Source organism: Piliocolobus tephrosceles, chromosome 9 (genome assembly GCF_002776525.5).
Source record: "Piliocolobus tephrosceles isolate RC106 chromosome 9, ASM277652v3, whole genome shotgun sequence".
Classification (NCBI taxonomy): domain Eukaryota; kingdom Metazoa; phylum Chordata; class Mammalia; order Primates; family Cercopithecidae; genus Piliocolobus; species Piliocolobus tephrosceles.
This window is the reverse complement of record NC_045442.1, coordinates 23,292,788-23,306,137: the sequence shown is the minus strand read 5'-3', so window position 1 is coordinate 23,306,137 and position 13,350 is coordinate 23,292,788. Positions and strand designations below refer to the sequence as shown.

The following is a 13,350-nucleotide window of genomic DNA, read 5'->3' as shown; positions in this document are numbered from 1 at the left end:
TTTTCTACTGCAATTTGTGCCTTTCTGTCCTTTGTGTCCTACCCTGTGGCCACGAATTATATGAAGAAAAAGTGACCCTCCTGGGTTGAGAGGGGTAGGGGGTGGAAGGGAGAGATGAAGAATTCTACCTACCACTGTCCTAAGTTTCAATTTATTAAAAAAATTAAAATTCACGAAATAAAAACTTATTTTCCCCTTCCACCAAAAATCTACAAACACCCATTAAAATGAGGACATCCTATAAACACATGCCTAGTTGGCCCTTTAAGATCCAATTTCTTCTAATGGAAGGAATACTTAAGGATTTACTGAAACCTTTCTCTCACACTCAATATTCTCCTCCATGGCAATGCTGTGTGCAAGTACTTGGAGGTTTAATCACTATAAGTGCTGACAGCTAAAGAGCTTACCCTTTTGTTCACACACCCTGGAGATTTTAAAAACACTTTATTTAATAAAAGTTAAACATACAAAACTGAAATAATACACATCCTAAAAATTACCTTCTTCCATTAATAGGAAGACCCTTTTCTATGCATGTATTTGGCTTAAACTCAACTCAGGATAACTGTGATGTTCATTTATACCAACAAATGCAGACAACCTGATCTAATTAACAAAAATTACAAACAGCTAAATGAACATAATATACAGGGAAATTATGGTCAGATTAATGCACAAGAAATACAAGAAAATTTTAATGATGAAACATTCAGTACTCTTGTTCATTAATTTAGCCTTGTGTTTTTACAAAAATAGTATCTACACTGTATACAGGGCTATACATCAGCTTTTTGTTCTCCCATATAAACATTACACATCCAAAACATGGTACCACTGCCGTAAATGAAAAAAACAAAAAACAGGAAAAAAGCAAACATACAAAAAACAAAAACACCTTAGAAAAGGGAGCTCATCCTAAGGTTTCTTACACAGAACTAAGAGTACATAAAAATAAAACAGATCAATTTTAGAGATGGCCTAATAGGCCTAGGAAACAAGTTTTTGAGGAAAAACCTCAAAACAAACTTTGCCATTTACAAATTAACCTATCTTTAGGCTTAACTGAACGACAGCTAAGTTTTAAAGTTGAAAATAAGAAAAATGAAAGGATCTCTTTAGCAGGTTGGTGTTTTTGCCTTGGTGTTCCAATGAATTGCCAGAGTATGTGTCAAGTTCAAAGCATCTGAAAATTTCAAGTTACAACTTACAAAAAGTACATACCATATGTTAAGTAGGCGCCTGATACTAGGAAGATCAATAATTCATCTAAGTGCTGTATGAAACAGCATCTACAAAAGTTGCTTTATTCAACAAACTTTGAGGGAACCGTGGTACTGATAATGAGAAAAGTTAAACAAATAGCAGTTATCAAATGCAATTTCTTCACGTTTCATTCTACTGAAGTCAACCAATGACGACAATGGTATCTTGCTTACTCATCTAACAAATAATTTACCTTTAGAAAAATATAAGGATAAAAAGGTAAATGTAAAGCCCTGCAGAGATGAAATCCAACAGTTTTTCTGATTATTGAGGCATCAAATGCCTGACATTGTATTTAGAGGTATCTTGATATTGTGTCATAGGTTTATCAGCAATTCCACAAGTTCCTACTCCAACTTTGCCAGTCACACTCTCAGGTGAAGCAAAAATACTCCTCTTTACCTAGGCGAAAGAAAACAGAAACCATTCCTATCAGCATTGGAAAAAATAAAAAATTTCAAATTTTAAGTAATATTAAAATATATTCTGGTTTCAATGTTTAAAAGAAGAAAAGCATATTGCCTTTGTTTAGTGTTAAAAAATGGGTACAGAAGTGGTCCCATGCTGGAAGCCATTTACTCTTAACTTCTAAGTTGAGGAAAATATCATTAGACACTTACTAATACTCTAACACTTGCCTTCTGATACCTCAAAATTTTAGTTTTGCAAACTCAAATCCTAACTTCAGCTGTGAGCGAGCCATTTTAGCATGATTCAAGCTCTGAGTGTTGTGATTTACTGTGGGGCCTGTTATGATACCTAAATTGTGAAGTCCCTTGGCCTTTATTTGTCACAAAATAAACATCTTTATGAAAAGGAAGCACTTCTTTCCAGAAGCCATGTCCATCAATGGAAGGGCTACCTTGATGGGAGTGACGAGTAATACATGGGTGAAAGTCAGACTATCCTTATTCTCAACTTCCTATATGAATGCTACAGTTTTTTTCTACCCGACACACACTTAGAAAGATAAGTGTATCAAGGGAAACTGAATGCACTTTTAAATAAAGTCTACCAGTAATGCCCAGCATGAAGGCATGTTAACAAAGCAGGTAGAGTTAAGCACACTGCCTCTAAGTAGCAACCATTTTTTCAAATATTAGTTTATTAAAGGAAAAGAACATAGACCTTTTGTAATTCCTGATATAAATTCTCTCATTTGTAATATTTTTATGCAGAGACGATGGCTAACATTTTTCAATAAGCTAAATTGAGCATCAACAAGGATTCTGAATGCAAAATCTGAGTTAATCATACTTTAAAAAAATCTACATACTTCTCTTTTCAGTTTAAAGTTAATAACAGTTACATTTCTCAAATTTACAAGGTGTCATAAAAAGATTTACCAACCTGGCCTTTTTTGTTTTTGGAATAGGCTCTGTTGTTGAATTGTTGCCATTTCACTTTCTGGTCCTCTCTTTCCTGCTCAAGTTCTTTTATTCTCTGAGCTTTTTTCAAAGCCTTCTTCTTTTTATATTCACGCTGCTGGGCAATCATTTCTTTTCTGCATGAAAAAAAAGTTAAATGTCAACTGTTAAGAATTATTATACAAGAATGACTTCCTTGAAGACACCGGCAGTGCCGGGGAAAATAAAAAAATCAAATAAACATATACAATGGTCTATGAATAAGAAGTACTAACTCATTAAAATCAGTACCAATCACCCAGAATTACTAAGCAGGTTTGTTTTTTTTTTTTAATAGCATCCTTGGGAGCTTTCAAACATAAGTGTAATCTATTTACCCATATAAACATTCCAACTATGATTTTTTAACTTTTTTATTTTGCGACAGTCTTGTTCTGTCACCCAGACTGGAGTTGGAGTACAGTGGCACTCTTGGCTCATTGCAACCTTCACCTCCTGGGTTCGAGAGATTCTTGTGCCTCACCCTCCCTAGTAGCTGGGACTATAGGCATATGCCATCACGTCCAGCTAACTTTTGTATTTTTAGTAGAGATGGTTTTTTGCCATGTTAGCCAGGATGGTCTTGAACTCCTGGCCTCAAGTGATCCACCTGCCTTGGCCTCCCAAAGTGTTGGGATTACAGGCATGAGCCACTGTGCCCAGCCTCAACTATGACTTTCTATTTTACTTCTGTATAGCTGTTGCCAGTTTTAGGAATAAGTTGAGTTTCAGTATTAATGGGTATCTAAGCCTTCATCTACTTCCAAATAGACACAGTTAACAAGTATGGCATTTAGAAAAAATGTATGAAGAGATTCAGTGCAGATAAAATATTTTACCTACATTGGAAGAATGCAGCAGCACAAAGGGAAATCATAGCTAACAATTCTCAGCAAAACAAAACACCTGGGGGTTTCAAAAACATTCTAAGTAAGATTCTAAATAGGATCAGAGCCTAAAATCCCCAATAATTTCTGCTCAGTTAACACTGACTTCTCATCAAAAGGATTAAAAAAAAGATCTTTAAGAGGGGCATTATCTAGACTCCCTGGTACCATATTACCACCATGAAGCTATGGCTTTTTACACAGATGACAAAGACATAAATATATATACACACACACACACAATTGTTCTAGAATTGGATTTTATTGGGATGCTTACGTTAATATATAATTTTTGCATATTCCAATATAAATATGTAGCAACTTAAGTTTTGAAAACTCCTGACAAATCAAAAGACTAAGTTGTGGCAAATACGCAGAAGTTCACCAAAATATTGTTAATTCTGCCTCTTACTTTTCAAAACTGCATAGTTCCCCATTCCCACTGCTACTCCCTGGGTTCAGGCCATCATCTTATACCTGGATCACAGCAGTAGTTGCCTCTCCCTACTGACAGTGATCATTCTAAAGCTCAAATGTGATCACATCATATCCCCTCTACTTAAAATGTTATCAGTGGCTTAAAGCTCTTTATGTTCTGGACTTTACCTCTCTAATCTCTTCTCAGACCACCCACTTTCCAAGTCCCAAGTTTCTACCACTGGGATTTGTTACTTTTATGTGCTCACCCCCTCTTTAAAAAAAACTTACTAAGCTCTTACTACTACATGTAAAGAACTGTTACAAGCTTTACTAACACTTATCATTTGAATCCTCACACCCAATAATGTACGTACGGCCCCTATCTTACAGACGAGGAAACAGAGTTAAACAGCTTATCCAAGGTCATAGTGCTCATTAATAACAAAGAATTCAATCCCAGATCAAAGTCCTATCATCTTGTAGCTTTCTTTGTACTTGGTTCTCTCTTATTCTTTTCAAATCTCAGTTTAGATGTCGTTTTCTCAAAGAAATCTGCCCTAATAGAAGTGTAGGCTGAGTACCTCTTGTTCCCTTACAATACCTGTTATAGCCCCTTTGTAATGTTTACACTCTATTATTAAAGCACTTCATTAATGATGAGTTTTCTTCTCTAAATATAAACTCAGCCGAGGTGGTCTCCTGTGGTGTAGCCCCAGCACCTGGCTTATAAAATATGCTGGGAAGATGTTCATTGTACATAGTATCTTCTTAATATTTACTGAATGCCTAAATGGGAATCAAAATTATCTTCACTTTACTTAGGCACATTTATACAGACAATATTGACCCTTTGTTGCTAATCTTCAAAACAATAGTAAAACAGTATTATAACTTTCTTATGCATAGATTCTCTCTGCAGACTACTTCAAGTATCCAAATGGGGAAGATTACACCTAAAATGGAAAAATCAAAGCCACTTACTTTGACATGGGTTTGTTGCCACTGTCCTCCTTTGCTTTCCTTCCTTCTTCTACAGGCTTGAGGTTCAACAGTGGAGTCACTTCAGCATTGCCATAACCAGCAAAGGTGATTGCAGCGGTGCCATTTTCTTCATCTATCTCTTCAATCTCCGCTTCGTAACACCTGTAAAGATATCATGGCTGTAAGCAGGTGAGTAAAGGTTTAGTACTCAGCCTACAAGACTTATACTGTAGTGATACAATTATTACATGTGTCTATAATGAAACTTCTATAACCAAATGGTTGTTTTAGCAAAGAGAATACAAAAGAGTGGTTGAAGTTAGTTGTATTTTATCAAAAAAAAAAAAAAAGACAGCCTAATCAAAATATTGCTGGGAAAGTCTCTTGCACGTATCTACCCAATGTGCTTTAATGTCTTTGAGAAAAGAGGTTTCTTTTCTTTTTTGCGACAGACTCACTGTCACCCAGACTGGAGTGCAGTAGTGCAATCTCGGCTCACTTCAACCTCCGCCTCCCAGGTTCAAACAATTCTCATGCCTCAGCCTCCCAAGTAGCTGGGATTACAGGCACACACCACCACACCTGGCTGATTTTTGTATTTTTAGTAGAGATGGGGTTTCACCATGTTGGTCAGGTAGCTCCCTAACTCCTGACCTCAAGCGATCTGCCCACCTCAGCCTCCCAAAGTGCTGGGATTACAGGCATGAGCCACCACACCCAGCAAAAACATATTTCTTACAGGAATGATTTCAGTGTATGCTCTTCACAGAATTCTCAGAAAAACCAGCCGTTCAACTCAATTTTCAATTTGAGGAGAAAAGAATTCAGATTATTTTAGAAAACACCCATTCACTGTCCCGTTTTTCCTTCCTCTAGAATCCAAGTCATTCGTATCCCCAAAACTTAATCTAAAGCTAAAACTAAACTGTATTAATGGCAACCACCCAAGAATCAAATTGGCTCTATAAATCATACTGCCTAATAGAAGTAAAGATTAAAATAGGGTAGTTAAAACTGAATAAAAACTTCTTACCATTGTATTTTATTATTTCATGTTACAGTTAGGGTTTTTTTTTCTACACTTACTGTCCATCTTCACTCCAGATTGCCATACACTTGTCTCCTACTTTCCATGAATGAGTAGGTTGAGTAGAAGCAAAACTGTCTGAACTTGCAAGCGTCTCAGAAGGTTGAGTTGACAGAAGGTCTTTGGTTAGTTCTATAACTTCCTAAAAAAGAAAAACAAAAACCACAACATTATTTTTGTAATTCTCATTGTCAACTTTGTTTTTGATGACAGCTTTCATACTGTACACTAAGTACTCTACATATATTTCATTTGCAGTTCATAACACTATTAAGCAAGTACTGGGATTACCACCGTGTAGAAACTGAGATACAGTATTTTCTACAAGTGGTAGAGCTGTGATTTAAGCCCATATAGTTGCCTTTCAACTTAACCACAAATACTAATAAAAATGTAAGACTTGAGCTTATACCATGCATTATTTCTAAGTGCCTATTTTAGCTGAATAGATCTCTCTAAAGATGAGAAAGTCAAGTATGAGGGACTGAATCAGATATTCTTATTGTAACATATTTTATGCAACTGTACTGTTTTATAGGGCATTACTCAGCAGTATTAACTGCCAAACAATCCCAAAACAGTTTAAGCAGCTTTATTAGTAACAAAAATGTTCCTACTTATACATATCTCAACTAAAATACTACAAGCTTAGGTAAAAGAAACCAGTGGTCTTCCTATTCAATTATTGTAAAACTCACCCTATCTGGGTAAGCAAATTACCAGGTTAGATTTTAAATGTTCCATACCTTAATGTTAAGCACATCAGCACAGCTTCATTTAAAAGGGGGGAAAAAAAAAGTAACACACATAGGCAATGCCTTTCTGTGTGGCAAATATTTTTTTCTACTTCAGGCTTACATTTATTGGCTTCATTCAAAGATGTTTGGTGTAGGGACGGCTAAAAAATTGAGAATAGCACAAACTGACAGATTCTGCTACCTATCTACATTTTTACTGAAGATCCACACTATGCATCTTATCTGATGTAAGAACTGGCGTAGCTGTTCACCCATTGTTGCATTTAAAACATCATACTATTTGGGGAGAAAAATGAACAAAGTTAAACTATGTACTGAGTTTCTTCTAGTTCCCACTGAGGTTTCATAATAGTAAATCTGATTCAGTAGCCAAGAAAGTTAAATATTACCTCTCTTCTCAAGATTCTAAATCTTCCTGGCTATTTCTGAAAAAACTAATATTTGAGTCTTAAATCTCCTCAAGAAAGGTTAGTTTTATAAATAAATAAATAGAACACTTTGGTTTGAGTTAAAAATTTAGTAGGAATAATATCTCTAAGTTTTATTAGTTGCCAACTAGCCATTAATTAGATCTTTTTAATTAGATAGTCCTTTGCAAATAAAGCAAAGAAACTTCCAAATAACTGGATCAAGTAGTACACAAAAGAAGAGTAAATTATCTGGTCTTACTTTTAACCACTTGTAGGGGTAGGAATGTAATACAGTAAGCCTGACTCAAGAGCCTACACAAATCTCTATCATTAAATATTTCCAGATTCACCTAAGGATCATTTAACTTAATTCACCTAAGGATCATTTAACTTAAGCACAGACATGAATCCTGCACTTGCAGGTTTCAGATTTAGAACTCTATTTCTTTTAGGACAGAACTATTTTCCAAATACACTTTGTTAAAGAAATATATTTCATCAAAGAAAAGGGTCCTGAAAAGCTGTGCATATTAGTGAATTCAGAGGCCTGTGCTGAAATCTTTTTTTAGAAAAAATCCAGAGCATTTACTCCTCATGTCCTTTAACTTTGCCATGGTTTTACATAACCCTCCCAACAAACTATGAAGAACCTTCTAAATTTCTATTCTTCACATGTGCGTATGGACCAAAGTATTAGAAAAACTATTTTATGTATGAGGGGGTTCTTGAAGGTACATACCATTAATTACTTTTCCTCCCTCAAGTCTGAGTTCTGAAACTGCTCCTTCATCGACAGATGGGCAGCAGTTACAGTAATCGGCAATTCCAGGAAGCATCAGGTGTTGTGATCTACATATCAGCAGGTCAAAGGGGGTGCACTCAAGCACTCTGCTTACTGAAGGAAGGCGTTTCGGGGATGCAGAGAGCCACTGTAATATATGAGACAAGTGACTTGACCCCTGCCTCCTTTAGAACCAGCTTATTCAGCAAAACAGCCTAATAAATTGACTATCTGTGATTATCATAGACTGCCCAGGGAGGTAGTCAGCTAGCTAGCCTGGATTTTATTACACCCACTTTTTTAAGTGAAAAAAGAGAGGCAGGACTTTAGTAGATTATTTTGCTGCCTGCTGAATAACTTTAGTCTCTATGAAAGACAGTACATGAAAGAGATAAACATAGAAACCTTACTGGCAAAATGAAGTCATTGAAAAGATGCAGAAGGCCGGGTGCGGTGGCTCAAGCCTGTAATCCCAGCACTTTGGGAGGCCAAGATGGGCGGATCATGAGGTCAGGAGATCGAGACCATCCTGGCTAACATGGCGAAACCCCGTCTCTACTAAAAATACAAAAAACTAGCCGGGCGACGTGGCGGGCGCCTGTAGTCCCAGCTACTCGGGAGGCTGAGGCAGGAGAATGGCGTGAACCCGGGAGTCGGAGCTTGCAGTGAGCTGAGATCCGGCCACTGCACTCCAGCCTGGGTGGCAGAGCGAGACTCCGTCTCAAAAAAAAAAAGAAAAGATGCAGAAAAAGTATTTTGTCATAAATCAAAGGGCAAACAAATTAATAACCAGGATAAGGATCTAATTCTATAGAGAAACACAAGAAATTAGAAACCATATGGTCAAAAAATATTAATATGAGGAAGCCACAAAATTAGTCTGAACAGACTTCTCACCAAATGTAACAGGCTGAATTAAACACCCAAAGCACGAGATACATCCCAGAAGGCAGAGAAGGAAAAAAGAGGTGAATGAGCGGGGGAACTCCCATAGCTAAATAGAAGCTGTAAGGATAGTCTCAATGGAGACAACAATTACTGGGTGGAAGCATACAGCCAAATACTTTTCAGAGTATTACCTCATCTTAAAAGATGGTTTCCATTTTTGAGTAGTTTTCAATTCAAAACAGACCTTATCTACTGACCAAAATGAAATTTCTAATGATAGAATAAAATGGGAAGAAACTCTGATCAAGACTGGTCAGGAAAAAATTCTGTTATTACTATCTGAAGTATAAGAACTTACACTTCTAAATTCTTGCCATCCAATATGGTAGTCACATGTGGCTAATTAAGTTATATTAAAAACTCAGCTCCTAGGTAAACCTAGCTATATTTCAAATATCCAACCAAATGTGGCTAGTGGCTATGGTACTGAATAGCAGATATAGAACATTTCCATCATCACAGAAAGTTCTACTGGACAGTGCTGTTTTAAACGGTTATAGAAAAGAGGATACTTTACAGAGAAATGATTTCCAGGTCATTATTAACTGAACCCCCGCAGGCAAGCCTTTTAGGGGCTTACTACAATGTTTATCACAATGGTTTCCCCCTACAGTCCTTTCCACTACGATGATCATGACATGGTAAGGCAGTTCTGCCCAGACTCTAATGATGAATTAATGTAGAAATATTAAAAAGACCTGATGATAATGCTATTTCTAACTGCACTCCCAACTTCCCCAACCCAACCAGTTCAACAAATACCCCTCCTCCCACTGCCCAGGAAGCAAAATACAAAACACTGGCACTCAATGTTTTATTTTCCTAAAAAAGGACTGCTTAAGTTGGTAAAGGTAGCCGAGGCATCTCTCTTTGGGGCAAACAGTGCTTTACAGAGTGTACGAAAAGAAGAGGTCAGTGTACCTCTGGTGCCTCATCTTCAATGTATACTCACAACATGTGAGCAAATCAAATGGACAGGTGGCAAACCATTGGGTTATTTTTCACTTAAGGGCCTGGGAGTGGAAGAAAATGCTCCCAAAACATCTTTTTCTTATCGACTGGCATCCTGAAACCCACAGGCCTGGCTTCCACGTATCAAACAGGGGTCTTGTTCATATTGAAATTATCCCAGATGGTTTGTGTGTGTTTAAAAATATACTACTGCAATTTTATTCTAAATCTAGAATTTGAAAGTATTCAACTCATTTTAATTATGCCCAGATAAGCAGTTCTAGAATCCCAAATCTGGACCCTATTTCAGTTAAGTTTGTTTGCAGTTGTGATATCCCTAAAATAGTAATAGTTTTAATGGACACTGGAATAATAAAGGGAGGGAAAGAATTTTTAGACAGGATACAGATTCGAGTTTAGTACTCAATTGGTAAAGCAATCTCTAATTAAAACACCCCTGAAACTTTTTAAAAATCAGGTTCAGAATTTAAAGGATGCTCTTAAAAGTCATATATATTTGCAAATTATATATGGCATTTTTCTCAATCAGTCCAGTGTCCTGAGAAACAAAAGGTATTTACTATGATGGCTCTGTCTTGAAATCCCAGCGCAGGTTTTTAAAAAAAGGTTTCATATCTACTGAACATGAGAAAGATCTCCTTTTCACCACATAGTTCAATTTCCACAAGTGTCAACAACTTTACTGTAAAACCTAGCTTTATGTCCTAACATCTACGTAACAATTATACAGAGCACATGTCTCTCTCTAGGCATTTTTGCAGTGTGTTTTCAATACAAAATATAACCCACAAGTTTCGGGGCGGGGGGGGAAGTCACGCATTTTCAAAGAATCTTGTGGTATTAAAAGGAATCTTAAGGTTCTATTTTTCTCCTTCATCTTTGTTACTTTTTGAACTAAATTTCATTTTCCAGGTCTTAAAAAATAAAAGTATTTTTCATTGTGAAGTTACATGTACCTCTCGTCTTGAAAATCTGACAGACTTAGAAATTCCTACCAACTTTTGTTTTTAAAAATTATGTAAGTACACAAGATTTATATAACAAACAACAATATGTCATTCCCTCTGATGTACAGAAACCTGAGAACTGGGGAAACAACCCTACTTCTACAAACCACGGTACCTACACAATTTACCTTTATCACAGGGTGCGGTGTAATCCCTCAAAAGGCGCTTTGGGTGCTTAGGGATTCAAGTAATAATTTGAAAACCAGAGAAAACACTACAATTGCCTACCCATACTTACTTGTAAATCTTTCTTCAATTTTAGCAAATCTTCATTTTCTCCATTTCCAGATAATGCAGCTTCAACTTGCTGGAGCTGAGCTTTGTAGCTTGCTAGCTGCTTTGCTAAATCCTCTGACATCTGGGGAAAATAAAAAGGGTTAGACCATGAAAACTGAACCAAAAATCAAGGCATAAAAAACTAACTTCCCTGTCTGCCTGAATTACCAGTTTTTGCCTCCAACTCCTTCTAACACTGCAGCTTAATTCACCACCATTACCTTTACTCTCAGTTTAGACTTCACCTAAACCACAAACTTAAAGGCAATAGCCTCCGAAGATTATAAACTTGAGATACAGTTCATACTTTAAAAAAGCATACAGATACAAAGAAATTTCTAATTTTCTTTTAACTCCTATCCACAGGGTAGGTGCCGAGTTCGGCTCGATAATCAACGTTATCTTTTTAAAAAGCACTACTCTGCTGGAGAAGTCGAAACTTTCAAAAACAATCCAAATACTTATTTTTAAGCACTAAAGTACGCTTCCAAAGTCAAACAAGTATGTTTTTAACTTAACTACACAAACAACTAACTTTACGTCAACTATTCAATTAAGAGTGTATTTAAAAGTGATTCTCCAGAACAAAAATCTTTCGCCCAGTCGCTTAACTATTTATCGCTGCATTATCTTCAGCAAAAAGAACAGCACAGGTACTCTCCCATTTAGGCGTTCTAAGGAATGAGCCTTTCGCCAAATCCAGCTCACTCAGTTTCCTGAAAATAAGACACTAATTAACCTTTTTTGATGGTTTATAAGCAAACGTACGACGTTTCCGAGGACCCTTCTCTCTCGTAAAATTCCCGTCCAACCAAAGGCTGGGAGCCTGAAAAGGCCCCCAAGAGTTACAGTGACCCAGGCTGCTCTACTCCCCGCCACGCAGCGCCTCAAAGCCCGCTACAACTCGATCATTCGGACCTGGAAATCCAAACGCCAGCTCCAAGACCACCGCCGGAGCCCCGCTGCGCTCCGACAGGCAAGCTCCACACGGAGCCGCGCGGCGCCCAGCCCCACCCGACCCGGTCCCCTGCGGGCCGTGTTTGCCGCCGCCGCACGGAGGCCAGCGCCGGCCGGGCCGCCGAGGCTCAGCTCTGGCTGGGAGACGGCCGTGGCTCCGGGCTCCAGGGCCAGCGCCTGGGCGTCTCCGGCGAGGCGGGTTCCTCGGCCTTGGGCCTCCGCTTCACCTCGGGAGGGATCCGGGCCCGGCCAGGCCTCACTCTCTCACTCGAGGGGGTTGTTACCTTGTGTGGGGCTGGGGGCGGGGCGGCGGGAAGGGGTCGGGGCAAATGAGCCCAGTGGTAGTGGTGGCGGCAGCAGCAACAGTAGAAGGAAAATCTCCGCGACAAGACGACTCGGTCTGAAAAGGCAGAACTCGGTCGGCGGCGATGGGGGGAGGGGAGAAAAGCCGGGCACTGGAAGGAGGAAAAGACAGACGGTGAAGTCTCGCGAGAAATACAAACTCTCGCGCGAGTTCGCTCGACTCATGTGACTCTGCGCGCCCTCTAGCCTGTCCCTGGCTGTTAGGGACGCAGAGTAGGCGGGGCCTAGGACGGATATGGCGTAGCTGGGCTGCGCCAGGCGCGGAATGTAGCTTGTCTTCCTGGAGTTCCGGCTTGGAATTTATTGGAAATGCAAATTCTCAAGCCCCACCCCAGACCTCCTGAATCCAGAGACTGTTTTAAGTAGCCCACCGGATGATACCAATGTCTGCTGACGTTTGGGAACCACTGCTTTTCGGGAGCGGTGGTGCTGGGTTGGGGGGTGTTGGTGGGGGCTCTCCTTATGTTGCCCTGGCTGGTCTCCAACTCCTGGGCTCAAGCGATCCTCCCGCATGGGCGTCCCAAAATGCTAGGATTACAGGCGTGAGCCACCGCACCCGGCCTGAGAACCACTACTTTATATGATACAAGGCTTGGTAGCAACAGAAAGCTAATTAAATCGTGACAGAAATAACCTATTGGAGAGGATATTGATTTCTTTAAAATCTTTTTTGTTAAAACTTACTTGATTTTAATTAAGTTAGTTGGGTTAATCTCGCCTGATAGGGAAAAAAGTCCAAGTTAGTCTAGAATGGTAAACAGAGTGGTAGGAATACTGACATTTGTGTTCAAAAAGAAATGCCCCTTGTGTATGTTTGTAATAATATATACC

The 13,350-nt window shown here is 38.7% G+C and overlaps 1 protein-coding gene across 2 annotated transcripts; it reads right to left on the bottom strand.

Moving 5' to 3' along the window:
• Window positions 1-428: 428 nt before the first annotated feature.
• SMNDC1 (survival motor neuron domain containing 1) lies at window positions 429-12,649 on the bottom strand. Of its 2 annotated transcripts, XM_023206596.2 has the most exons (7): window positions 12,441-12,635; window positions 11,162-11,281; window positions 7,955-8,144; window positions 6,047-6,189; window positions 4,961-5,122; window positions 2,617-2,770; window positions 429-1,668 (listed from the first exon to the last, which is right to left on the bottom strand). In XM_023206596.2, exons 3-7 carry the CDS (start codon window positions 7,955-7,957, stop codon window positions 1,531-1,533), a joined length of 600 nt encoding a protein of 199 aa, XP_023062364.1. In that variant the 5' UTR covers window positions 7,958-8,144; window positions 11,162-11,281; window positions 12,441-12,635; the 3' UTR covers window positions 429-1,530. The 2 variants fall into 2 exon arrangements, with proteins under 2 accessions (XP_023062364.1, XP_023062363.1); XM_023206595.1 differs by lacking the exon at window positions 7,955-8,144 and having other exon boundaries at window positions 12,441-12,649.
• Window positions 12,650-13,350: the final 701 nt, after the last annotated feature.